The 27,030-nt window shown below is 41.0% G+C and overlaps 1 protein-coding gene across 2 annotated transcripts in view; it reads left to right on the forward strand.

Annotated features, from left to right (window-relative positions):
- Positions 1-27,030, forward strand: part of grid1a (glutamate receptor, ionotropic, delta 1a) — a 241,906-nt gene that overhangs the window by 23,162 nt on the left and 191,714 nt on the right. Inside the window, exons 1-2 of one of the 2 annotated variants that reach the window (XM_054599768.1) lie at positions 18,987-19,080; positions 20,779-20,934. The exons of the other annotated variant lie outside the window; for it this stretch is intronic. Coding sequence (XP_054455743.1) covers positions 19,002-19,080; positions 20,779-20,934 — 235 coding nt within the window. The 5' untranslated portion in view covers positions 18,987-19,001. Of the gene's footprint in view, positions 1-18,986; positions 19,081-20,778; positions 20,935-27,030 lie in introns of those variants that run through there. 2 annotated transcript variants of the gene reach the window in all.

Genomic DNA, 27,030 nt, shown 5'->3' on the forward strand with positions numbered 1-27,030 from the left:
CTCGCACAGCAGAAAGTCTGCTCCATTAGTCAGGTCATGAAGCAGCTGTTATTGAAACAGCAAGAGCAAGTTGCTTATTTAAGCCTTTCTAACTCACTTAGGATGAAAAGGTTAACTACATAAATATCGAATTACTCTGAGAAAATCATATCATACGAGCCTGTGACAGATGGGTGAGGGTGTGTGTGTGTGTGTTGTGTGTGTGTGTGTGTGTGTGTTTGTGTTTGTGAGTTTACATTTATGTGTCCATTTATTTGTTGACTCTAAAATGTACAAAAATACTTTCTGCAAAACAAATGGCATTCCCATCGGTTAGCAAATATTACCATGCAACATTTTAAACAAAGATGTTGAGCATGTTAAACATCAACAATACAAAATAAAACTTCACAACGGCTGTCATTGCATCATGATTATTGCCTTTCCTTCATTCTGCTCACTACAAATACAGTGTTACTGTAATGGTTTCAACTTTTGCAATGATTGATGCCTGCATAGCCTTTGTGAATCCAGTAATACCGCAGTACATTAATAAAAGATTGGAAACATCAAATACACAGAAAACAATAGTTTATAAAAAATGCAAGGAAAATAAATGTCTTGAGCAACAGTTTTTCATTGATGTTATTTATGAAGTGGAGTTTGTTGGCCGAAGAAGGGTCTGTAAGTGTAATTACAAAAGGATTAACAGTCAATGTGCTTGTAGAAGTGTCTCCATGGTTACAGATAAGATGCACGTGTCCGCACATATATAAGTGCAGGCAGCCATGCTAGTTAGGACATGGACGTTCTAATTTGTGTGTGTGTGTGTGTGTGTTCATGCGTGTGATGGTTTGACAATAGCAGAACAATTACTAGCCCTCTGCGTAACCCCTGAAGCCATGAAATCAGGTTTATGGCCTCTCATCAGGGGCCGTAAGGTGTTGGGGGTGGGGGTGGGTTGTGGTCTGGAGTTTTCTACAGGAAGTTAGTGTTTAGAAGATGTCTCCTCTCACGATGGAGACAGCAGTAGGTCTTGCAGAATATGCATATTGTGTCCTTTGGCACGATGTCGGGTTCTGTGCTTATCTTCTCCACGTCCTGTCGGCTGCCCACAAGACACCTGGTACCCAATTTGTAGCTGCCAGGATGGTCTTGACAGGGGGAGTCATATTTCAAAAGAACGTAGCGTTAATCATACGGTCTGACAGCATTTCTATAGGGGTTTTTCTCATTTCTAATTAGCCACGCAGGGCAAAATCTCCCTCTCGGAAATTACAAATGTCACATGCATTGTATCTATCTGCAGTGTAAGGCTCATCATAATGTGGTTTATGTCTAGTAAATGCAAAAACCGTGGATTTTAAATGTCTGTAAAACTTTTCAGAATGGTGTTTTCTGCTTAGTGAGCTCCTTCCATCATGACTCGACCTAAAACTCAGGGGTTAATGTCTCAATCAGCAGAATGACCTCCTCGACCCTTACATTTCTTAAAGTTTATGAATTATGGAATATCGCATGTAATGATTAATGTATGTAAATAAACAGAGACCAGAGCCTGGCTTGTAAATTGTTATTGGCCGGCCATGGGGGTCGTTGTAAAGAAAGCTCCTGTCACGGTTAATGTGTTGCATCTTGGCATCTTAATGTTTTCACAAAGTAGTGATGCTTGTAATTAATAAGGGGGGGCTGTATTTGGGGAAAAATGTCACATTTAAAGACTTTTCTGAATAGTCTCGCATCTTTTTCTTCCACATTGCAGGAAGTATTCCGAGCATAATGGACTTTTCTGTTAAGGGCTGCTCTGTTAGACACCTGCCCTCGGGGGTTTCTCTTCTATTGTCCCGTCATTCAAGAGCCCTAAAAACACCAAACACGCTTGCCTGCACTGAATGATCTCCTCTAAAGGAAAAATCAATGAGCTTTGTCTCGTTTGTCACTTCTTCTCCCTCCTCCTCGGCCCTCTCCGCCTCATCCCTCTCGCCCCCTCCCTATTTACCTCTATCTCGACTAATGGTCTGATGATTTGGAAGGTATTGTGAGGCTCAAAATCAGCTCAGCGAGCTACACAAGACAGCGTGGCCAGCTCTTTGATGGATACCCCAGTTTTGATTGCCTGAGCTCAGTGCCGCATAAGGAATCTCTTAGCTGTGGCCCTCAAGAGTCGGAGAGACTGATGCTGAGATCAGGCTATCGGGCTACTGTAGGGGAACAGCCACTGGATAATGAAACTCTCCTGCAGACATGCATGCCCACAAGAAAGCACAGGCTGCCAGAAGGACTGACACACACACACACACACACACACACACACACACACACACACACACACACACACACACACACACACACACACACACACACACACACACACACACACACACACACACACACACACTGTTACAAGACTGATCAGTTTCTCTCTATCAATTGCCAGCTTGGTAGGTGGCGATGGTAGTTCTGCTTCTGCTAGAAGGGAGAGTGGAATAGTGAGAGTAATTTTACCGCTGGTTTATCTAACACCTCCACAGTCAATCTCTGGCTCTCACAGGCCTCATTGCTGCATGGAGAAAACTCTTTTCTATCTGTCCTCCTGATCTCCTTTCTAATGGGCTGCTGGATCGCATGTGTCCAGGCCAATATTTCACAGTTTTGCTTTAAAAGGAACTCTTAGAAAGGTGTTTTTCACATGGTAGTAGATTTCTGCATTTTCAATGTGTGGTCCTGTGTAAAAAAGATAAAAGGAAAAAAAAGGTTGCTTTGAATTTTAATTCAAATCAGCAATATTATTATTCTGCTGCTGCACTCATTGCACAGTTCATCAGTGTTAATGCCTGAAATGTCACTCATTTCAGATGAATGCACAAAGGGGGATCTTTTATATTAGATTTTATTTTAGCTTGATGTGCATGAACACAATCTCATCTCATACAAATTTAAATCTAGATGAAAACTAAGATTTAGTTAGATTTATTTTGGCATACTTCATGCTGCTGCCAGGTATGTTGCACAGGATTTTCTGTTCTTAATTAATACTCTTCACACCTCAATATGCAGAATGTCAGAAGGTAGTGGTCGTGCTAATTACTTTAGCGCCATTCTCTCTGCAAGCTTGCCTTGGCTAGCTCACAGTAGCTCAGCAGAGTGTCTGTTAGCTGTCTGAACAGGGAACATGATGTCTTTTGAAAAGTCAGCTCATTTGCATTGTATCTCAGAGGGGTTTTCAACTCAGAAAACAAATGGAGCGCAGTATAACATAACAAAGAGCAGTGGTTGAAAGCAAACACACTCCCTCCCACACACACAAACCACCCTATGCCACACCTACCATACATCCAGACATATCCAACACTTGCAGAAAAAAATAAATCTTTTTTTTTTTGTTATCAGCACCCTTGGACCTTTTCAAACTAGCTTATTTTTCTTGTAAGACTTAACAACTCTACTCGCAGCAGGGTAGTGACTGCCAGAAATTGGTCCTTTTTCTTTGCTTTTATAGTTGGCTCAGTTAGTATTTTTCTTTGTCTTCAGAAATCAGACAAATAACCTCAATCAGACTTCGATTTAAATCATTGTGATGCGCTCCAGCTTGGGGGTGTCCGTAGACGTAGGAGTTAGGATTTAGTTATTGGGCAACTTTTTCATGCTTATAAACAAACAGACCAACAGTGATGTGCGGTCAGTTTGGGCTTTGATGCATCACAAAAAAAACACGTTGAACAATTCTTCTCCAATACACCCTTTCAGAGCACCTTGCATTCATTGGGGTGTTTTGACTTTTAACCTGCATAAACTTTAAGATAAAAAGCTTGCATATCCATCTAAAGAGAAAGTGTTAGATACAAATAGCCATTCAGCAGGCTCGGTTAGTGCGTCCAGACGTTCCTCCTTATCAGGTGCCCAAACCACGTCAGCTGGCTCCTCATGACTCAAAGGAGCAGCAGTTCTACTCCCACCGGATTTCTGATCTCTTTCTGTATCTCTAAGAGTTAACCCAGCTGTCCTTTACAGGGAACTCCTTTCAGCAGTTTATATCTGCGATGTCGTTCTTTTGATCACTACCATAAAGCTTGTGGCCATAGGTTAGGATTGCAGTGTAGATCGACCACATCACCTTCAAAGACACAGTGATACTAAGGTCCCTAAACCGGAATCTCTCCCCTGCCCAGTTGCACCATGAGATCTTGACCATGAATATCAATCAGTGACTATGGAAAACCTGCCGGAGCCCAACACCCACTGACAACTGTTTGACTTTCTTGCCGAGAATATGCACACAGCTCTTCCTTTGTTTCTATAACGACCAGATTACTCCCACAGCAACCCCCACTACACACCCCGGGGGACACAAACATAGTCCTTCTCGTAGTCCAAGAAACACAAGTGGACTGGAGGTGAATGGAAAAGCCTTTGCAACATCTTCTTTAATTAGACCAGATATTGATTAGAATGAAATTAATGCACATAACATTTTAAAGATTAAATAATAACACAAAATACACTATTTACTTTGTTTACACACAATTTTCACACATGTCAAGATGTTTGGTCTAAACGTGTTTGGAAATCTTGAATGTAAATAGGACATTTCCAGGAAGAAAGAGAAACAGCTTTGCAGTTGTAGCTTGACATTCATTACTGAGTCTATTTAAAGGCTTTTCATTTGAAAGCCTTTTTCTTTTTTTTTTGTTTTACAATACGCTTCCCCCACTGAGAAGCTTGTGGTTATCATCTTTCAACTGCAACATGAAAAAAAAAATACTCAAATTGGAGTCGGAAGGTCTCCTCATGCAACAGTAATAAGCAACTTATCTACATGCAGCTGTCATCGAACCACCTTTATCCCTCAGTGTACCAATTAAACAGAACAAGGTGTGTGTATATGCGCACGTTCAAGATTCTGCCAGCGATTCACCTGTTTGCACTATCAGCCTCAGCAGAGACTGTAGTTGTGATTCAGATGGCTGTTCAGAGAGAGAGAGAGAGAGAGAGAGAGAGAGAGAGTGAATGTGTGAAACTGCTGCCAGGGTTCAGACTGGTGTCTTCACACACACACACACACACACACACACACACACACACACACACACACACACACACACACACACACACACACACACACACACACACACACACACACACACACAGAGAGAGAGAGAAATGCAGGTGGAGGCTTTGACACAGTGACGAGTAAGGGGTTAAAACTTTTCAAGGTGTCGGACCATTTGGACCATTCCTCTTGCTGCTTAGCAACGTCCGCACATACACACTGCTTACTTCAGACTACTAAATAATGAAATAAGACTGCTCACTTAAATATTTTGCACACAAATCCAAGGTCAGGATATTTTTTCGACATGTATTTTAATATATAGCTTAATGATTAAGGTCCAGGTTACCTTGAAATATCAAGAATACATTTTTTTTTAATCAGTTCTCTCCAGGAGCCTTATATAGCTTAGGCTCATTTGGCCATTTTAAAGCACATTGTATGAATTGAAATTCATTTATGCTATTGATTATGTGCCACCAAATGGTGATCAAACAATTGTCCCTGCACTCCAGTTAAACCACGCAAGATTTAATCGACAACACAGAAGCCTTTTAGAATCAAATATTCCCCCAGGCAAAGACATAAATGAAAAATACAAAAGCCTGCACAAAAAAAACAAAAAACACATGCAAACATTTTCCGTAACAACACATACGCAATTTCCCTGTCACGGTCATTGTGAATAAATGCCGTTATCATCTGTCAGCAAGAGGCAAGTTGCCTGCAGCTAAAGTAGACATGGAGACAAAATAAAATATCCTCCCACAAAAAGCCTGGGGCAGGCCCAAATCACAAGACACCCGCAGTCACACACAATGTTTAAATCTGTTTTATTAACAGCGATACATTCACATTAATTCCCACATCTCTGCTGTCCTGCACACATACTGGAGTCTTATAACAAGGTGTCTCATAACAAGATGATCCAGGAGAAGCAGATCATATATGTTATGGCCATTTATACCAATTCAAAGTGTTCCATCCCCCTGTTGCCGCTCACATCTAACTCAAACGCAAGAAATCTCTCTCTGTTTGTGTGTCCTTTGTAATTGTGAGAACCCCTAGTGAGATCTACTTCAAACTTGCCCCCTCCATATACAGGTGCATCTCAATAAATTAGAATATCATGGAAAAGTTTGTTTATTTCGATAATTCAATTCAAAAAGTGAAACTCGTATATTATATAGATTCATTACACACAGAGTGAAATATTTCAAGCGTTTATTTCTTTTCATTTTGATGATTATGGCTTACAGCTAATGAAAACCCAAAATTCAGTATCTCAGAAAATTAGAATATTGTGAAAAAGTTCAATATTGTAGACTCACGATGTCCCACTCTAATCAGCTAATTAACCCAAAACACCTGCAAAGGTTTCCTGAACCTTTAAATGGTCTCTAAGGCTGGTTCAGTAGGCTACACAATCATGGGGAAGACTGCTGACTTGGCAGTTGTCCAGAAGACAGTCATTGACACCCTCCACAAGGAGGGTGAGCCACAAAAGGTCATTGCTAAAGACGCTGGCTGTTCACAGAGTGCTGTATCCAAGCATATTCATAGAAAGTTGAGTGGAAGGAAAAAGTGTGGTAGAAAAAGGTGCACAAGCAACAGGGATAACCGCAGCCTTGAGAGGATTGTGAAGCAATGGCCATTCAAGAATTTGGAGGAGATTCACAAGGAGTGGACTGAGACTGGAGTCAGTGCATCAAGAGCCACCATGCACAGATGTATCCAGCACATGGGCTACAACTGTCGCATTCCTCGTGTCAAGCCACTCCTGAACCAGAGACAACGTCAGAAGTGTCTTACCTGGGCTAAGGAGAAAAAGGACTGGACTTTTTGCTCAGTGGTCCAAAGTGGTCCTCTTTTCAGATGAAAGTAAATTTTGCATTTCATTTGGAAATCAAGGTCCCAGAGTCTGGAGGAAGAGTGGAGAGGCACATAATCCAAGTTGCTTGAAGTCCAGTGTGAAGTTTCCACAGTCAGTGAGTGATGATTTGTGGAGCCATGTCATCTGCTGGTGTTGGTCCAAAGTCAATGCAGCCGTCTACCAGGAAATTTTAGAGCACTTCATGCTTCCTTCCGCTGACAAGCTTTATGGAGATGCTGATTTCATTTTCCAGCAGGACTTGGCACCTGCCCACACTGCCAAAAGTACCAATACCTGGTTTAATGACCATGGTATCACTGTGCTTGATTGGCCAGCAAACTCGCTTGACCTGAACCCCATAGAGAATCTGTTGGGTATTGTCAAGAGGAAGATGAGAGACACCAGACCCAACAATGCAGACGAGCTGAAGGCCGCTATCAAAGCAACCTGGGCTTCCATAACACCTCAGCAGTGCCACAGGCTTATCGCCTCCATGCCACGCGGTATTGATGCAGTAATTCATACAAAAGGAGCCCCGACCAAGAATTGAGTGCATATATATATGAACATACTTTTCAGTAGGCTGACATTTCTGTTTTATTATTGGTCTTATGTAATATTCTAATTTTCTGAGATACTGAATTTTGGGTTTTCATTAGCTGTAAGCCATAATCATCAAAATTAAAAGAAATAAACGCTTGAAATATTTCACTCTGTGTGTAATGAATCTATATAATATATGAGTTTCACTTTTTGAATTGAATTATCGAAATAAACGAACTTTTCCATGATATTCTAATTTATTGAGATGCACCTGTATATGGAAATGCATTGATGTTAAACTGACACATATCACGTGCACAACAATCACTTTCTTAAAGTTATTGTCTCATTAAAATATATGTAGTCTCATATATGCATATATGTTTATATTGTCTATATATATAGTTATATATATATATATATATTATTTATATATATATATATATATATATATATATATATATATATATATATATATATATATATATGCAATAAGCATTGGTTTTGCTACATGAGTGGCTGGGGGTGGAAAGGAGCAGTATTTAAGTGCACTATTGCCGTACTCATTGTACACTCACACCATGGGATCCCCAGCAAAACACCCACCAAGTTTGAAGTAGATCTCACTAGGGGTTCTCACGATTACAAAGGACACACAAACAGAGAGAGATTTCTTGCGTTTGAGTTAGATGTGAGCGGCAACAGGGGGACAGTAGTGGACGGAGAAGAGAAGTGGTGTGAAAGAACTTCAGCTGAACACCATGTGTGCAGCGGCAGTGGAGAGTTGCAGTAGTCCCAATGGGAGAAGACAAGCACCTGGATGGAACACTTGGTCCACCATCCCTGTTGAGGAAGTAGCTGACATTCCTGATGTTGTTCAAAAAACTACAGGAGCTCCTGCTTCCATGTTATCAGAGAACTAAAGTTCATCAACGGTTCCTCAATCTCAGCGTCAGTGACACACCTCACATGTGTGGAGTTTTAATGGGCATTGACTGGATCGTGTTATAACCTTTTAGACTTGCAGTCCCTGGTATATGGGTCAATGACACTGTCCTCCAAAAGTGACATATATTTGTTGGTCCAGAGAGGGAGGCGGTCACAGTGGATGGATGGGTCACCAAAAAGTGTGTTTAACACAACTGATTTGTTTTCCTATTTCCATTCCAACATCAGCTTCTTTTACCAAGTGTTTTTTTTTTATTGTAACCATGAGCACAAAGGTCGCCTAACTTTATCAAATTTCTTTCTACACCTAACCCAGTCGTGATTGTTTCATGTCGTTGCCGCAACAGATAATGCTTTTATTTTTCTAACAGTGTTTTGTATCGCATTGAAGTTTTCGCAATGTGTTCGCAAAACACATTTCCTTTTGGTCAAGATATCTCAACTTCTGCTGCTTCAGTTTTGACTCTATGTTTGCAAGTTCCCCAATTTAATTAAAGTGCAACAATAGATAGCTGGAATGCTATTACATTTGTCATCGCCAAAATAGCTCTATGCAAATGACAGAAACCAATCACCTCTGAGTGACCGGCCACTCCTATCTGCAGGGGAGCCCCCTTTCCTTCTGAATGACAGCTGCACCAAGTAATGTGCATTTATCGGACAATTCATGACTTCATTATTACTGTTAAGTCTGAGCAGGGTGTATTTAAAATGATGTAAAGGCCCACCCAGTGGGATAATATCCTACTATCATGTTTGTGTCACTGAATGGATCGCTTGGCACCTTGTCATCAAATGCAGTGTGACAGTTAACGTAATAGGCCTGCAACATAAGACTATATCATCTGCCAATTAATTAATCCAATAGAGCCCGGCTAGGCCTATTAAATGCCATTCTCATTAATCAGATGCCACCAGGATACTCTGTCATTTAACCCAAATTTGAAGGATAATTACCCAAATGGAAGCCAGCGATATAACTGCAGAGATTTTTTAAATAATATCTGCTTTTAAATAAGGAAATGAGGCATATTCCTGCATATTTTCTGAATGGAAGTGGCAGATTTATGAGGTTGTTAATAAACCTTGGCTGTGTGTGGTGACCCGCTGCAGGGGGGAAATTTCTGCATAGGAACTCTGGTAACTATCAGGATGAGCTCCGAAAGTAGTGGAGTGGGAATACGTTTGGATACATTCGGAGGCACTACAAGGAAATCCAATTTGGTCTCATATCAGTGACGCTTCTTGTGTTAGATTTTGTCATTAGGCCCAAGGCTTTCACTTCTTAAAAGTTGGCTTTGGGGCCAACAGGAAGGGAGCAACCCCATAGAGTTAAAAGAAGACCAGAAACTGAGCTGAATACTAAGACTCTTGTCAACTCTACTGATTACACACAGTATGAGAGAGCAAGAGAGGGAGAGAGCAAGGGAGGGGGCGAGCGAGAGAGGGTGAGGGAGAGAGCAAGGGAGGGCGAGCGAGAGAGGGTGAGCGAGAGAGAGAGAGATTCCCTCTTAAGTACATCTGTTAAGGTGGCAGTGAGAGTGCAAGACAAGGGTAGTGTGAGATTGGGACAGCATTAGAGAGAGAGAGAGAGAGAGAGAGAGAGGATCTTTGTTAGTTCTTTACTCTTGGCCAACTTTCCAGAGTGCTGAAACCCAACCTTAACTTTATTATAAATAGATTAAAAACTGCAAGCTTGCTGCTTTGTTTTCTGGCTTCTCTCTCTCCTACTGAACTGTAATATCTGTGTAATAATTTATGGTTTATACACAATGATAAAGACCACAAGCACTGTCTATCACCTCTGGAGCTTTTCTCAAAAATCTCACCACGACTCTTTGTGGAGTCAACTGCAGTATATTGAAGGCTGGGGTTTTGACAGCCTGGTGCTGTTTTTTTTTGTTCAGGGTCTATAGATAATTTTGTTTTGCATAATGGATACAGAAATGGAGCTTTTATAATTGTTATTCTGCAAACATAATTTGGATTTCTTTTTTACTTTGCGTTTGAGCTCCAAAATGTGGATCATTGGAATAATAAATATTTGCCAATTAAATTTCAGACATGTCCTCTCTGTGTCTAGCCACTCTCTGTGTTACTCTGGTTATAGATAACAAACAGGGTTGTTAGTTTTCCTTTTAAACTGAATGTAATAATAAATCAGATTGACCTTCTCTTAAAGACTATCAAAATTCAAAGGATTTTTTTTGTCGTGCTCACTTACAAAGTGTCCCTCTTTGCAGGTAGATTTTCTTAGTGTGTTTCTTCTAAGTGGCTCCCCTTTAAACAACCTCATCCACTAATGACGTCTTGCAGGCACAGCTGGAGTGAAATGTAGCCGACACAAGCACTGGGTTCAATACTACTGTTCAGGGCATCCAAAACAAATGGCTTGTGGAACAGTCACTATTAGGCGTATAAATTCTAAACACCGCAGGCAAAATTAGTGCTTCGAGATTCTGCTAATGCTGGATAATAAGTAGGCTGCGTTGGCTCGAACAACAAGTTCTTGTTTCATTAGGAATTCATGGTTAGATATTCCACATGAATACCATTATTTAAACAAACAGTAACTTTCTGATTCTTGGTCCCCGTGTCTATCTGCTTCCATCATACCGCCTGTCTTCAGAGGAAAAGGTGCCCACTAACAAAATAAAATAATCGAAGAGAAGAAGACACATTGACACACTAATGCTGTCTGGACAGCACAGCCTGGGAGGAGTTCATTGAATCATCTGGCGACATTGATGTGGTCAGTTACTGGATACGGTTCTGTGAGGACATTGTTATTCCTGTAAAGACCAGTGAGATCTACCCTACAAGTAAACCATGGGTGATCAGAGGCCTCAAAGTGTTATAACAAGAAGAAACAGGCTTTTAAACGGGGAAATCCTCCTGAGCTCAAGTCTTTTAGGCTACAAGCCGAGGGCAGAACTGTTACAAAAAAAAGTTGAAGACAAGCTAAGTTATAATAATTTGATCTCAGCCTGGGAAGATATCAGGACTATGGTAACTGACTATGTTGAGAAAAGGGTATCATTAAAAAAAATCTTTACAGGTTTTAAAAAATGAAATAATAAAAAAAGAATCTAAAGAATTTAAAATAGACTAGGCATGTATGTGCAGCAGACTGCAGCAGACCGGTCAGCTGTGCCTGGTGGAATCCTATGTGTCAAACTATCCTCATTCATAGTCTGGTATACCAGTGGTTTGTATCAGGCTTGAAATCAAACTTCTCACTGGTTACTTTATGCGCACAACATTTCACCTGATGTTGAATTATAGGAATGCAGAATGTCAACAAAGGACAGTGTAGGCAGAGGGGAAATGACTTAGCTGGGGCAGTGTGGTGCACGGGGCATATTTTTTTTGAGGGGCATAAGGCCAAACTGAAGAGGTACAGCGTCCATGGCCATCATGAAATTCCTGCCCTGATCCCAAGTCTCTGTCCTAATCCCAATGTTCCCCCTAAAGTCTTAAACCCTGAACCCCTGGAGATCTTAAATGACACCACCTGGTAATATCATCTGAGTGAGAGGCATGAAATGGTACCACTTAGGTGATTGGTGACCGGAATATCCTGTGTCCAGAGTCCTATAATAGAAAATAAATTGACATTTAGGACTAATACTTTCATCGTGTACAAGAAGAGCCAAGAGCATCTCTTTTGTCTCAGGAAACTCTAACATCCAGGCCGACAGGACCCTGATGACAATATTTCATCGATCTTTTGTTGAGTCTGTCCTCACTTTCTGTTTAATCTGCTGGCATTAATCTATCAAGGTCAATCACAAAAATGTCCTTGATAAATTGGTCAATGTTTGCAGCAAAATAACTGCCACTGCAAAATAAACTCTGTAGGATCTTTACAACAAACATTTACATATAGAATATATTCTACTAGGGAGCAATATCCGTCCTGTTTGTTTTTTCCTATCCTTTACATCGACATTTTCAGTTCCTCAGACTTCTCCTGGCTAAAACCAATACATTCAAACACTCCTTTATAACCTCAGCCATCTCCCTCCTAATTCACTCCTGTCTAAATCCAAACCCTCCAACGCCAGAGACTGGCCAAGTTTAGCATCAGCCAGCCCCAACCTGCCAAACAGGCTCTCATAAAATCCTTTTAGATTTTCTTCATTTTCAAGCTGGTTTTGTTGAATTGGAGCTAATCATGGTACGTCACCGTTAAAACCTGTGGAGCTAAAATTAGCAGAGTACGTTAGTACTTTGATTCTATGGTAGCTAGAACTATTAATTGCATCGTTGTCTGGCTCAATCGCCAGGTGATGTGGTGGTTCACTTTTAAACTGTGTGTTGTAGGCTTTAGCTTCTATCTTTATCTTTTTAACCTGTTTTTGCTTTTGAATCAGTTTGACATTCTGGATATATCCTAGACCTTCTGTCTGTTTCTCTCTGAAATCTCTTATTAGTTTTTCCTGAATTAGCGAAGTTTCCTCAAGGACTGCAGTTAGTGACGGTGTGGGCTCCATGGTAGCATTGACGAAGTAGCAGCAGGGGGCGGAGCTTAGCGAAAGGGTCAATTGACTACTGAGTATTTTACTGTGTGTTCATTGTTTGTGAGTTTTTATGATTGATTGGTGATATATTTCTGCAGACACAGAAAAAGACAGAATGACCAGCAGACAGGCAGATGGTCAAACATACTGTGTAGTTACTACATGGTCTCCACACAGATCAATGTTTAAAATGACTTAGGACAGCAAAAAACATAAAACACTGACAACATGTGGTCTATGTACTCTTCTTGTATTTTTAATAGGAGTAACCACAATCCACTCCCAGTTGGACACCAACATGATGATAGGACACGAGGTGAGACATCAGGGGGAAAGGGACCAGAACAGCAGAAAAGCTGCTTTTTCTTCTGTCCGCCTGTCATTAGTAGCTTTCTTCAGTCAGACTCATACAATACATCCAGCTAGAACAACTTATTTTACATTTTTCAAACCACAATTGATTATACGAGCTATATATACTGTAGGCTTTTCTGTGCAGTTGTTTTAAAAAAATCATTTTCTTCACTTTTGTGTTTTGTGGGAATAAAATAGTGAGACTGAATATGAACTATATCTCTAAAGGTAGGTGCGGTTCTGATAATAAGGGTCTTTCCAAGACTTACATGAACTTTCACCTGGAAAACAGGTCTTGATTTTGTGTCATATTATAACAAGCCTTCAATATACGAGCAAGACTATGTTTTAAGGTTGCATGCCTCAGTTAGACTGAATCCAGTGTCATGTCCCTGGCTGGAAGGCATACAAAATGTCTGCTCTGGCAGCTGTCAAAGTTCTTGGCTCCAGGCTGACCCAGATACACCGACATTGTCCACTGTTTCAGAACTTCTTGTCCACTGGTATATCTTTCCACATACATAATATTTTTTATATGTATTACCTAGTTCATATTTCACTAAGGTTCATTACGGTGTAATGTTAAAATATATATAATGATGCCGGTAGACAACAATTCACTCATTGAAATTCAGAGTCTGTGACGGAGGTAGTGCTTGTTCTCCCATAACATGATTAATCTATAATGTTACCACAGGCTGTGTATTTGGAAGAGCGGGTCTTGCTTATTCACCTCTAGAGCTGCATACACTTATTACTATTCCCTGCACAGTTCTGCTTGACATGAATGGATTTTCAACTTGTCTAAGATTTAACCTTCCTCCAGATTTGTGCAGGGGCTTCGCCTATCTGCATCCAGTACCACAATGAGATGGACAGGTCAAACTTCACAGTGACAGACTATTCAGTCAACTCATGGTTTTAAAGAGTACCGCCTTGCTATTCTACTAGCAAACCAACTACTTCATAAAAATGCTAACTTACTGCTGTAGTTGCGGAGCACTGGTGGTGCTCTCAGTGCATTCCTCAGTGACTTTAACATATGTATGTATGCAAAACAACTGCTGCAGTAACTAGTCTAATTATGACTTATAGTACATTTGACTGCACGCTGCACGCTCTGTCCAGTTCTTAGCTAAAGGCTAATAAAGTAATTAACCTTACACTTAGACTTATTCTACAGCACATCACAAGCTATCAAATCATGGCCCTGTGTGCAAGGATTAGGGCAAACACAATAAACACAGATGGTAATTGCCCATTACTGTGTATGAACTATTGTATCTGAATGAAGACCTTTAAATAGACTCTTCCTCTTGCAGTCATGAGCAGATTCAGTGAATATACAATAGCACTTATAGTAGTACAAATCAATGAGGACAGAGACCAGCTACTCAGGAGCACGGAATGTGTACTTCACTGTAAACAGTATTCACAGGCAGCCATGTTCTTTGCCCCAAGCCATGCATAAGAAAATAATTTAAGATTAAACTGAAAGATGGGACTCATCAGCAGGAACGGAGGACCCAGAACTCAAAGGCGCTATTCTATAGAAACATTTAATCATGCAGAGACTTGTGCTGTAGGCTTTTTGATTAGGAGAAGTGTATGATTTAGGATGAAGGAAACATTGATCTATTATTCTATGATAAACTATTAGTAAGAGGTCACTGTGTAGCAGTGGTACTTATCTATTAATGCCGAACAGTTTCTTTTTAGCTTTGATATTTCTGCATGTGACAGCTCCTCTTGTTCTGAATTCACTTTTTGGCCTTGTTCCCAAAAGGAGGAGAAAAACTCTGTCTTTCCATTTCACTTCATTGCTCATAGCCGTAAACATTAATGACTCAGGTTTGTGTGACAATGAAATTCCACCTTCGCCGCTGAGAGCAGGCGTGACCTACCTGCCAATGTCTCGGTGGCTGTTTGCAGCACCTCTGAGACTAACGCGTGTTGACACCCATGGAGATGCATGAGGTGTGCTCCTCAACCGGAGCTGAAGGAACAAAACACTGACAGATGCCAACTATTTTTTTTAGAATTTGTATAAAATCGTTAGGGGACGTTTTTCAGAACAAAAACAGAGCCGCTATGAATTAACTCACACCTAACACACAGCAAGTGAAAAGTGACAACCACACAGTCAAATGGAAGCGTAGCAACTCATTTATTAGGAACAAATTGTCAAATCATGCTGCTAAATTGCACTGTATGATTTTCCCATACCTGACGTATTCCATTACCACTTGGTCCCTAGCAGGAAAAACATTCTCAGGCCCATTTTATAGAAGATAAGTCTTGGACAAAACGCCATCGAGTTATCATCACTGCTAACAGAGGTCACTTTGTTGTACAGCACAGGTCAACTGAGTTTGGCGGGTTGGCTCTCTCCATTAGATCAGACAATGCTCTACTCTCGCTAGTTTTAAAAATCAGTTGAAATCTTGGCTGAAACATAACCCATCATGTGACCATTAGCCATTATTTTATGTTTTGTGTAATACAATATCTTATATAGACAGTGCTTTTAGTTTTGGATGATCTGAATTAAAACATCCGATGCCATAATTGGTATGTGGATTTGCCTGACTGGCCATTGTCCCAGCAAATAAACAAATAAATTAAAACAAATGGCATAATGAACCCAACAATGAGTAATTATCCAGTGGATGGCCTAATTTCCATGGGAAAGTATTCCCTCCATCATATTTAATCTACTTACTAATGCACGGAACTAGCTTAGTCACGGCACACAACGCAGAGTGCTATTCATTCAAAATATCTCATGAGCACCATTCCATATGCAAAGATAAATATTAGAGGACATAAATTATTTTCAACATGCCTGTCTGATATATGGTAATGTGTTACAGAGGGTAAGATAGCAAGACTTACCATTTACACTTGCATGTCCTCCCTATATGGAGCCTCTGCTTGTATCACTTGATACAATATGTATTTCCCATGCTGACCGATGGTGTTTCAACCCTGTTTTTAGTGTTTCGTCCAGTATGTTCTTTATTTTGGGATAGTTTTTGATCATAACTAAGCATACAACATGTTAGTCTTTCTTTATATAATTAATAAACATCTTAGGTGCATACATAGAAATGTTACTATGGGGCTCCCTTGCAGATTTTAGGTGTTAGTCGGGTGAAACACGTTTTTCTTTCATCATTCTTCATCATTCTAATGCAGATTTTACACAAAATGCACAAAGAGAGAAAACAATGGCAGATTTGCATCACATACAGTCATAGTAAAAACAAGAAACCTCAAAGAAAGAAGCCAGCGTGAATTGCCAGTGAAAATAAATAATTATTTGATGAAATCTCAGCAACATATTGCTTCATAGATCAATGAAATTACGAGATTGATCCCCCTGCTGGGATTTGATGAATTGTTTATGGACTATACTGTGGATGCCTGTCAGCTTAAAACCCAAAACTCAAGGTGAATCTTCTCTGTTTTCATCCCCTAGGAATGTGTCGAGAATGAGCTACTGTGTCATGGGAACTACAATTGGGATCAAAGGGCAATAATTCATTCACACCATGTGTTCATTGTTTGCTCCATATAAACTCTGACATGTGGCACTGATATGTGGGTTAGCATTATTTTCAGGCATAACTGTTATGCTCCACTTATATAGATATCAATGGTATGGACACTGTTTGTTCATAAAAGCAGTGTGTTTTAAATTTGCCTTTTCAACTTCATCTTTTATCTAAATCACACAGAAATGTCATAAATCGTTGTGGGGAAAAAAAAATGGAAACGTTTTGCGCAAACACAGCTGCAGTATCCACGAGTGGCCAGTAGGGGTAGTGTGTGATTTTCTTTTTACAACAACTTTGGAGGCATGGATGGTTTTTTGTTTTTTTTCCTCGGCTGCAATGAAAACCAGATGAGTGTGTGAGACTCTGGCGTGAGAAGAAACACATTTGTAACACATGATGTTCACAGGTATGGTTTTCCTCCATGTTGAAATTATTTGCAGATAAGAAATAAACAAGATGACACAAACATGGAGGCGTTCAGCAGACTGTGTTTGCTCTACAGGTGCCTTTTTGTCTTTTTCTTGAACTCTTGCAGTTTAGCGAGGGAGCTGTCCGCCGCCGGTGGTGCTGAAAGTTTGGTGTTCTGCGCCTCTGACAGACTTAACCAAACAATTAAGAGATATTTCCGTTATTTATTTGCACTCACGAGAAATATCCTTTAATTGTAAGATTATGCCCATCTCAAAACTCCGTCTCTTGCACGACTTCTTCTTCTTCTTCTTCTTCTTCTTCTTCCTCCTCTTCTTCACGGGCTCTGCACACGCCTTGCATTGCTCTAAACATTTGCAAGACGTGTTACTGGCACCCAATAAGAATGTACTGGCACCCTGTAGTTTGATTCACACACATAAAAAAAAAAAAACAAAATAAGGCTTAAAATGAGCCCCCAAATGCCATAATCCCGCGATTAAAAACAAGGGGCGTCGATTTCTTTTTTTTTTTTTTTTTTTTTTTTTTTTGCTGAATCGACAATCAATGAATCGATCAAGTCATGCAACGAGAACAACACATTGAGCGATTTTTTTTTTTTTTTTTTGGTGTTTTTTTTTTTTTCTCCCCTCTGTAAAATGCTCTCCCGGTAGGCTAACTCAGTCCCGCTGTTCTCGCTGTGCAGTCGGGCGTCGTGGCTCCTGTCAGCCTGTCCCTCATCCATCAGCCCTCGCCGGTGAACGCGGTGTGCGTAAATCCTTTCCTCCGCCACCTCGGTGCGCTCCGGTGCCAATGAAGTGCGCTGACAATGTGTCTCAGCCGCTCTGCGCCCTCACATCATCCCTGAGAGAACACGAAAAAAACAAAAAGAAAACCAAAAAAAAAAAGCCAACTTCTCCAAAAGTGTACTGTTTACACCGCCGAATCTATACGTTTGTTTGTTTTCTTTTGTCTTTTTGGTCTGTTAAGGCTCACATATCACTCTGATGGACTTTTTTTTTTTTTTTTTTTTTTTTTTTTTTTTCTTGTAACCCTCCAATCATGTGTTTGGATATCGGCTCTCCATGCGTCTTTCTCCGGCTAGTCCAAATCATTTCTACCCTGCTTGTCGGGACAGCAGCCGAGTCGTGAAGTCTCTGCAGTCACGTGATCGAGACCGGACTGAAGTGTGTGCGCGCATGTGTGCGTGTGTGTATGTGTGTGTGTGTGTGTATGTGTGTGGGTATTCTTTTCGGAGTGTGTATGTGAGCGTCTCCCCGTGTGTAGTTAGAGGGGTGTCCCTCCTCCGCATTTTTGTGCTGCTTGCCACGCTTTAGACGGCGGAGCGCAGGGGGAGAGGCGAGAGTGAGAGAGAGGTACCGCCGGCTCCACTCACCGGGCCACCTGTCCCTTCAGTCTTACCTCAGCTCCCCGTCGGTTCTTCCTCGTCTCTCTTTTTTTTTTTTTTTTTTTTTTTTTTTTTTTTTTTTTTTTTTTTCAGCAGCCCACCTTCCTGCGGTCGGCTTGTTTTTGTTGGTTTAAAAAAAAAAAAAAAGAAAAAAATATTCTGTGGGGCTTTAATGCGAGTCTGGTGTGCCAAGAGGAGGACCGAGGTTCTGTTTTGCACTGGGGGGGTTTTTGCTCATCTTTTTTTTTCTTTTTTTCTTCTTCTTCTTCTTCTTCTTCTTCTTCGGCTGCTCCGTGTGGACAGTATAGGACAGTCGAGCAGAGCTTTGGATGAGCCGCTTCGCCGAAATCCCGACATGGAGTTGCTGCTGATCTGCCTTTCCCTGTGGATATTGCAATGCAATTCGGCCAAAGCGGACTCCATCATACATATCGGTAAGCGTCCGATTTAAAAAAAAAAAACAAAAAAAAAAACGACATGCTGTTGGGTTAGACAGGTGTAAAAGGCAACAAAAAAAAAAAAAAAAAAAAAAAAAAAGCAAAGACGCGTGCCCGGGATAAAGCTCAGCCGGCGCATACTGCGTTGATCACAGGCTGTGGGTGAGAGGGCGGGATGAGCAGTCTGTTCAGCCTGCGTCCTGTGTTCAACAAACACTTTGACTCTCAAGCGAGTTGAGAAGTTGGCATTTATTTCTAAACAGCCTCTGACCTTTTTACTGCCACAGCTGTCCTCTTATTATCTGTTGCAGTGATGTATTTATCAGCCTTTTTTTTTCTGCAGACATGTCTTACACTTTTCGATGGCTAATCGATGCATTCATGTTGTCTTCAGATCTAAACCTCACCACCGATGGTAGGCCTGTACATTTCTATTCTGTATCCCAAAAAAACAAAACAGACTACAGCTTTTTTTTTTTTTTTTTTTTTTTTTTTTTTTGGGGGGGGGGGGGATTAGTGTCCAATAGCCAAATGACTGAGGCTTTTTTAGACCAAGCTACCTCTTGTCTGTACCCGACAAGCCTCAACTTTCACCGGAACGTGACTGCAATGTCAAAGACGAGACGGAGGGAATGTCAGTGGAGTTTTCGTTTTAGAGGTGCAAAACGCATAGAGCCTCTTTGTTCTCAAACTTCAAACCAGAGCTGATGGGGGGGGATGCTTTAAACTCAACACCACATTCAAATGATTCTGATCAGGCTGTCCCTAAACGTAGCATTACAGTTTACAGTTTTGAAAATACATGCATGATCTCCCCTCAACACACACACACACACACACACACACACACACACACACACACACACACACACACACACACACACACACACGCACACACTCTAAGTCATTGCTTTGGTTCATGTCCCCCATCCCATGCACACAGTCACGTAGCCACTTAGAATGACTGGCGGTTTAGTCTGAGATAAAAATGCCAATGTCACTGTGAGCAGATTTTCATCTTGGTGCTCCTTTCGCTGCTGCTGCTGCTGCAGCTGCTGCTTCTGCTGCTGGTGTTCACAGTTTACTGCAACAGTCTGGCAAGCAGCAGGTGCTCAGTCACTGGCTTAATACCGAGGTGGGACTCCGTCCAGATAATATTGGCTGATGCCCCGCATAACGTTCGGGTTGCCTATACCCCCAATTATGCTTCTCATTTCCTGAAACCTTTTTCTGTGATATATGTGCGTCTCATAATAGCAGCTGATGCCATAAACAGAGGAAGGGGGAGGGGGGGGGGGGGGAGTCAGGGAGACAGTTAGGCTTCAGTATGCCTCCCACAGTAGGCCTATAATGCTTATTTGGGAGGTTGCCATCGATCTAGTAGACATGGCGGCCATTTCTTTGCTAAGTTTGGCTACTTTTATTCTTCAGTTGCCAGAGTGTGATGTGGCCCATGTCGCTCTCCATGGTGCTGCAGTCCTGTCGGGCGCACTCAGATGCACATGTTGCGCAACTTCAATGCTAAATAAAGCACAACACAGATCAAGTTCATTTTTCTGTCATCAAATGATGCATCGGTTTGACGTGCTTTGGACAATAACATGAACTATTAAGTCTGGAATATTAATGAAAGCACCGTGCAATCACAAAACCGTGTTTTTCCCCATTTGACTTGTGATTACTTCCACTCAACAGGTGCCATATTCGAGGAAAACGCTGTGAGAGATGACGAGATTTTCCAACTTGCCATCTCAGATCTGAGTCTGAACGATGACATTCTGCAGAGCGAGAAAATCACCCACTCTGTGAAACTTATCGAGCCAAACAACCCTTTTCAGGCTGTGCAGGAAGGTAAGCGCGGTTCCCACCCCTGGAATAATTTCCGCAATAAATTGCCCCTCATATTTGATTTGATTACTCGGGGGCCGCAGGGCGCGTGAGGGAGGCACTCAGTCTCTTTGACTTACAATCAAGTACGACGCTTTAAAGACTTGACTTGTCTTGATTGTGCACGTCTTTTGGGATATGAGCTGATGCTGTTCATTTCACGTGTTGATCAGTCAGTGTGGTCGCTCAGGAAGCAGTCATTGATGATGATCCACGTGTCTGTGCGAGTGCTATGGCTGTATGTGTGTGTGAGAGTGTGTGTGTGTGTGTGTGTGTGTGTGTGTGTGTGTGTGTGTTGCCCTCTGCAAAGTGCCATGCCACTGTACCACATCAAGGTGTCTTCTGTGGTTGAAAAGCTAGGTGGAAGCATTGAGTTAGAGCACAGCAGCTCAGGATAATATGTTATGTGAGAATAAAAATCATTTCAAGATGATCAAATGTAATTTCAGCACCAACACTCCACTACTGCAATCACAGGAGAGCGAAAAATATTTTCCAGCGTTTATGTCTCTTTGAAGGATGAGCACCGCAATCTTGTTCGTGCACATTTATCACCCTTCTGCTGTTTCCTTGGAATGTTTCTTCTGCTTCGTTTGGTTTCCCCACAAGTGCCCAGAATAAACACACTTCCGCAAACCACACTCGAAATTAGCAATGACATTTTTTTTTCTCAAGGTTATGTCCCTCAGTCATTGAAAGGTGGTCCCACACAGTTGACTGCAAAAGTGATTAGGATTCTTCCACTAAAATAAATCAGCAAGACTTTAATAGGTTTGTAGGGACCTTCAGAGGCTGTTTATGTCCCCTGAAGTTCGTTACCAGCCTGCACTTTTGTCCCAAGTTGCAAAAAGGCCTCGATGAGTCATTACTATTCATAGTGCACAGAAAGGTGTCCTTCCTTTTGCTGTAATTATCCCATGTCATTTAGCTGCGGTCCTTTCCAATGACTCTGATATCTACTATTCTAATTCACATTACTTTTGAAAACGTCCTGATGAGGCTCACGTGAAGCAGAGTGTCATTCCGGCCCTTTTAAATAAAAGTAATCAGAGAAGATATTCCATGTTGCTGCCGCAGAGATGAGATTAAAAAAAAGAATGATTACAGACACGTATGACTTGGCTAATTTACTTAGTCGCTGTTGCTTGAGATGCAAAAGTGTAGTAATTAAACAGACTCGCCAGCAAATCATTTTCCATTTGTGCAGTGCTCTGATTATTTCAGGAGTGTAGTCAGAGTTTTTAACCCAACACTTGGTGAGGAGTTTACAAAATAAACTCTGCATACTAATTACCTTAAAGATGTTTTCTTTAGTTAATCCCCCAGATGATATTTTTAAACAATATCACGCATCTACAAATGCCTGAGGACATACAGAAGTTGTTGATGATGCTGAAAAAAAAAAAAAAAAAAAAAAAATGATGTGAAGAGAATTTGTCACTGCAAAGCTTTATATTTCTCATTGAAAATGATTCAGAGCTTATTTCCTCTGCTTGAATTGCCTTTTGTTCGCCTTGATTGGGTATCATTTAACATACTTAATTACTGTTTACGGTTAGACTCCTGATCATCAAATATTCACAGAAGTGGTTGATTAGGGGGCACTTGGTTTCCTGGAGAGAGTTGGGAATAACTTGCATGCCTTGACGTGAGGATCAATGGGAGGGCCCTGACTCTTGCACCAGCCACACGGCGGGTTGTTGAGTGACAACCGGGTTAAGATGACCTTTTGCTTTGCTCTTTTGTTCGCTGCCATCCCACTGTGAGTGGCAGTAAGGAGGACCTTGCCATCGCATGGCAAAGAGGAAGGGGAGGGTAGGCGAGGAGGAGGAGGAGGAGGAGGCGGCGGCGGCGGCGGCGGGTGAGTTAGGGGAATGAGGAAGACATGATAGAGGTGGAGAAGATAGTGGCTGTCGCAAAGAGGAAGGGAGGGAGATTAAGGGTGAGGAGAGCAATGAGGATAAAAATACCTACGAGTAGCGGCAGAAAAAAGAGAGAAGAGAATTATGATCGGGACATGAATAAACATGAGTAGACAAAAGAGGAGCAGGAGGAGAGGTAAGATAGGAGTGAGGCGATGAGGAAAAATGATCAGCCCGAGGAAAGGAGTAGTTGCAGCGTCATGTTTGTCCTCATTTGGCTTTCCTTTGTCCTTGCACTGGTGGAACGTATATTAACGAGGATGTCACGCCGCCACCATGCATGCAGACGCTCAACTATTCAGTCCTCCCACGCTCTTATCGTTTAAAGATGACAGCTCAAGGCTGGCTGGATATACTGTTTGACCACACAACTGGCAGATGCCGTCCTATTTATAGGCTCGAACAACCGGAGAGAATGAATAGGGCGGTTTTCAACACCGGGAGCGAAAACTCAGAGGAATATCTATCTCGGTGATGATTTATCTGATGCCTGTCATGAGGTTTTTAGATGCCATCAGATTGCAATGCTGTCACAGGAAACAACAAGCACACATTTGATCCGTGCAACAGCCTCAGCCTGTATTCATGCTGTTTCCTCTTCAGAGATCAAGATAAGACACTGGCAAGGATGATAACAATGAGCAAAATCCTTTTTTTTAAAGTTATGCAGGGAAGGTTGCGATGTCTCCCATAATGTGGCTATGCCCGATTTAACTGCATGTACTGCCATTCTGATCAATTTTAACGTTAATGCCTCACTTATCTAGTAACAGCCAGTCATCACTCTGGAGAGCCAGTCTGGGTCCCACAAGGATCTGAGCATCAAGCCAGTAATAACCTCAGAAAGTTATAGTTCAGAGCTTGGCCACAGCCTTTTACAGTGCCAGTGTGATCTGAAGTTACAATACAATAGCTGAATGTCTCAACTGATGAAGGGCATCTACATTTAGGCTGTGACAAATATTAAAATAAGGGAATGTACATTCTAACTGGTTCCTCACACATTTTAAGATTTGTCCCCCCAGATCATCTTCCCACCTTGATTTTAAAACCATAAGTTTTTGTCCTCTAGGCTAGATAAGCATACATTAGAAACAAAACTTTAATAACCTTTGTCTTGTTTAGTCTTATTTCTTGCATTTTATTCAAAGGACGTGGCGAAAAAGCAACGGCAAAGCTGCCAACCTTGTTGTGTAATTATGTAAATCCAAATTTATGCATATGTCAAGTAAAGTTTAGCCTGTGAGGTGGATTGTTTTTTGCTGTGGTTGCTCAGAGGATGTGTTCACACAGATTATCAAATGTTAGGATTCACCAAGACAAAAAGACAAAATAATGAAAACACCTCATAAAATGATGATGCAGTGGTTTTCATTCTGGGGGTCAGGTTTTCCAAAGGGATCTTGATAATTTGAGGGGGTCGCCAGAAGGTTGTGGAGGATAAAATGAAATAATATATAAAAAATGATATTTTAGACTCATGAATGTTTTTTACATGACATTGCCTGAATCAGTGATATGATTTTATTATATATTATTGAGTGTTTTTGAGAGTAAAAGTGAGCGTGCTTGTTATTTAATGACGGGGATTTCCGGCAGGTTAGTGGGAGAGAAAAATTAATGTAACCATTCAAAAATTCCCAGAGCCTGGAGCACATTGGACAACGACAAGGTGCTATCTGTTCAAACTATATTTGAATTAAATCAATTGTGTCCCACCTTTTATAGCAGTGGTTTAAAAATCATTTTTCTATGAAGTGCCCTCATTGGTTTGTCAAACCCCTGCAGGTACCCAGTTAATTTTCAAACCTGCACTTAGCAGTTAGACAACATAGCCATCTGGACACAGTTAGCGGAAGTAGATCCCTGCTCCTGTAATGGGCGGTAATTTGTTGAGTGTTCTGTCCCACTGAGTCCTTTTCACACACCACACCACTAGTGACCCTCCATTTTCGTCTAACCTCTGCCAAGGTAATGTCAAGGAGGATTTAATTCTTTTTCTCTTTCTGGCCCCGTAAGCCAGTAGACTTTTAGGAGAACTTGCAGTGCAATTCTTTTATTTTTTTCCCCCTTTTGCTCAATCTGTAATGACAAAAGTTGATATAATGGTTCCTTTAAAAGTGTTGGCATGGGTAATGTAATATCCTTCATCTGATTCTCCGCTTATGACAACTCATTACTCGCTGTGCTCTAAACGTGATGGAATGCTGCCCTTTCACTATTATTGTCCTGGTGAATTTTATAATGCTGCATAAATCTTGGTAATGGATTTGTTTTGTTTTTTTATTACTTTTTTACCAGCTCTACACAGAGGGGGGATGATCAGGCCATTTTATCGGCCCCTGTTAATTACCCACTGGTTATTTTAATCCGTCATAAGCTCCTCAATGGGCTGTATAAAGGCCTGCTGGTACCTTAATCAGCTAAGTGATGTTGCGGCAGAGGTATACCCTTCACCATTTAATCCCTCCACAATGTACAGCCCACCACTCAGCATCCGTGTAGGGTTAACCTTTAGTTGGCAGCATACTGATAGTCAAGTGAAAATGTTTAATCCCTGTTTATAAGAGCAACAGTGAGAAAGGCAGAGTTTTACTCATTTCAGCCAAAATAATAAATTATGGCAGTTGCTAGAGGGTTACTAGAAAAATTAGCTCAGCCAGTCTGAAAACATAAATAAATCTAGTTAGAATATAATGTAAAATGGTTAAAATGTCTGGCTTCTGCCACTACGATTGGTTCACAAAAAAAAAAAAACAAGCCTAAAGTGATTTTCAGACCTGTACTTTGTGTGCTTTGTTCCAGTGCAGGGATTAATTGTTGCATTTGCCGAGAAGAGAGTTTATTTGAAACTATCCAAAAGTTTCAAATAAACTCTCTTCTCTTTCTTGTTTCCTTCTTTATAATCGAGCACCAGCAGCCTGTTGCCATTGATAATTGTTTTCATCACGTTTATGCAATTAATATACCACTGTTCATTAAAATATATTTAAAACCTTTATAATGAAATACATATAATGAAACCGCAGTACTGGCTGGAAATAGATATTCATAATAATAAAGATATCTCAATTAATAAAAGCCCATCGCCGTCAGAGATGGCCTCATATGGGCGCATAGCACCACACACCTGCACGGCAATTATTCTTCAGATGACAAATTAGCTAATCTCAACTAGGTTATCTTTATAAACCAAGGCATGTTTCTCATCATGAGCGATTTCTCACATCAGGCAATGCACGAGCGGACACCGCCTTCTATAGGAAATCTTGGCCCACTTGTTTTGGCTCGCGTAGGAGTGCGATTGCTGTCTCCAAATATCTCAAAACCAACTGAACCTGAGGGTGATTCGCTCCAGGTTTCGAAACAACTGGTCTGGATGAGAAAGGTGTGAATACACCCTAAATAAACAGACAACCGCAGAATAACTCTGCGTTCGGCCACCAGCAGTTGAACATTCTGTTGCTAGCAGCAACCGCTACTGTCACCGTTGCACAGTAGCGTACCTGACATTGCTACATCCACCATTTAGTCAGATCTGAGTCCAGGCAAATATAGACAGACAGTCTTGTTGGTGCATCATTTGTAGCTATATTCCTATTATCACAGTGGCTTTGTGATTGTTGATTTGTGATTAAGTAGTTTTCTATGATGATCTCACTGTGAAGCCGAGCTAGCCAAGTTGCTAGTGTTTTGCTAATACAGCATTCAGGGGCCCAGTTGGGTTAACTGTAGTGAATTTCACTCATTTTACTATTACTCTTGTGTATGATTACAAGATGAATCACTGTGTTGTGCTTCATATGAGCACTTAGTGTTGATCTTTCACTGGTGATAATAAGGATTTGACAGCTAGTCTATACTTTTATGTATCTAGTGTTCTCGTTGTTCTTGTTGCTTCCAGGCAAAACCTCAAATACAATCCGTTGTCATCCCCCGTTATTGGAAGTGTGTTTAGCTTGCTGCATCGCTGTGCACCTACATGCATAGTGAGGGCAGAAGACTTGCATTGTATGCTTTTTAATTAAATGAATAGTGTGAATGACAGTTTAATATCAATTCATATGAAGACATTTGGAACACGACAAGTAGTAAATAATGAAGAAAGTGCCCAAAATTATACACACAAACTAAGCCA

The sequence above is a fragment of the Anoplopoma fimbria genome, chromosome 6 (assembly GCF_027596085.1).
Source record: "Anoplopoma fimbria isolate UVic2021 breed Golden Eagle Sablefish chromosome 6, Afim_UVic_2022, whole genome shotgun sequence".
NCBI classification, from domain to species: Eukaryota; Metazoa; Chordata; class Actinopteri; order Perciformes; family Anoplopomatidae; genus Anoplopoma; species Anoplopoma fimbria.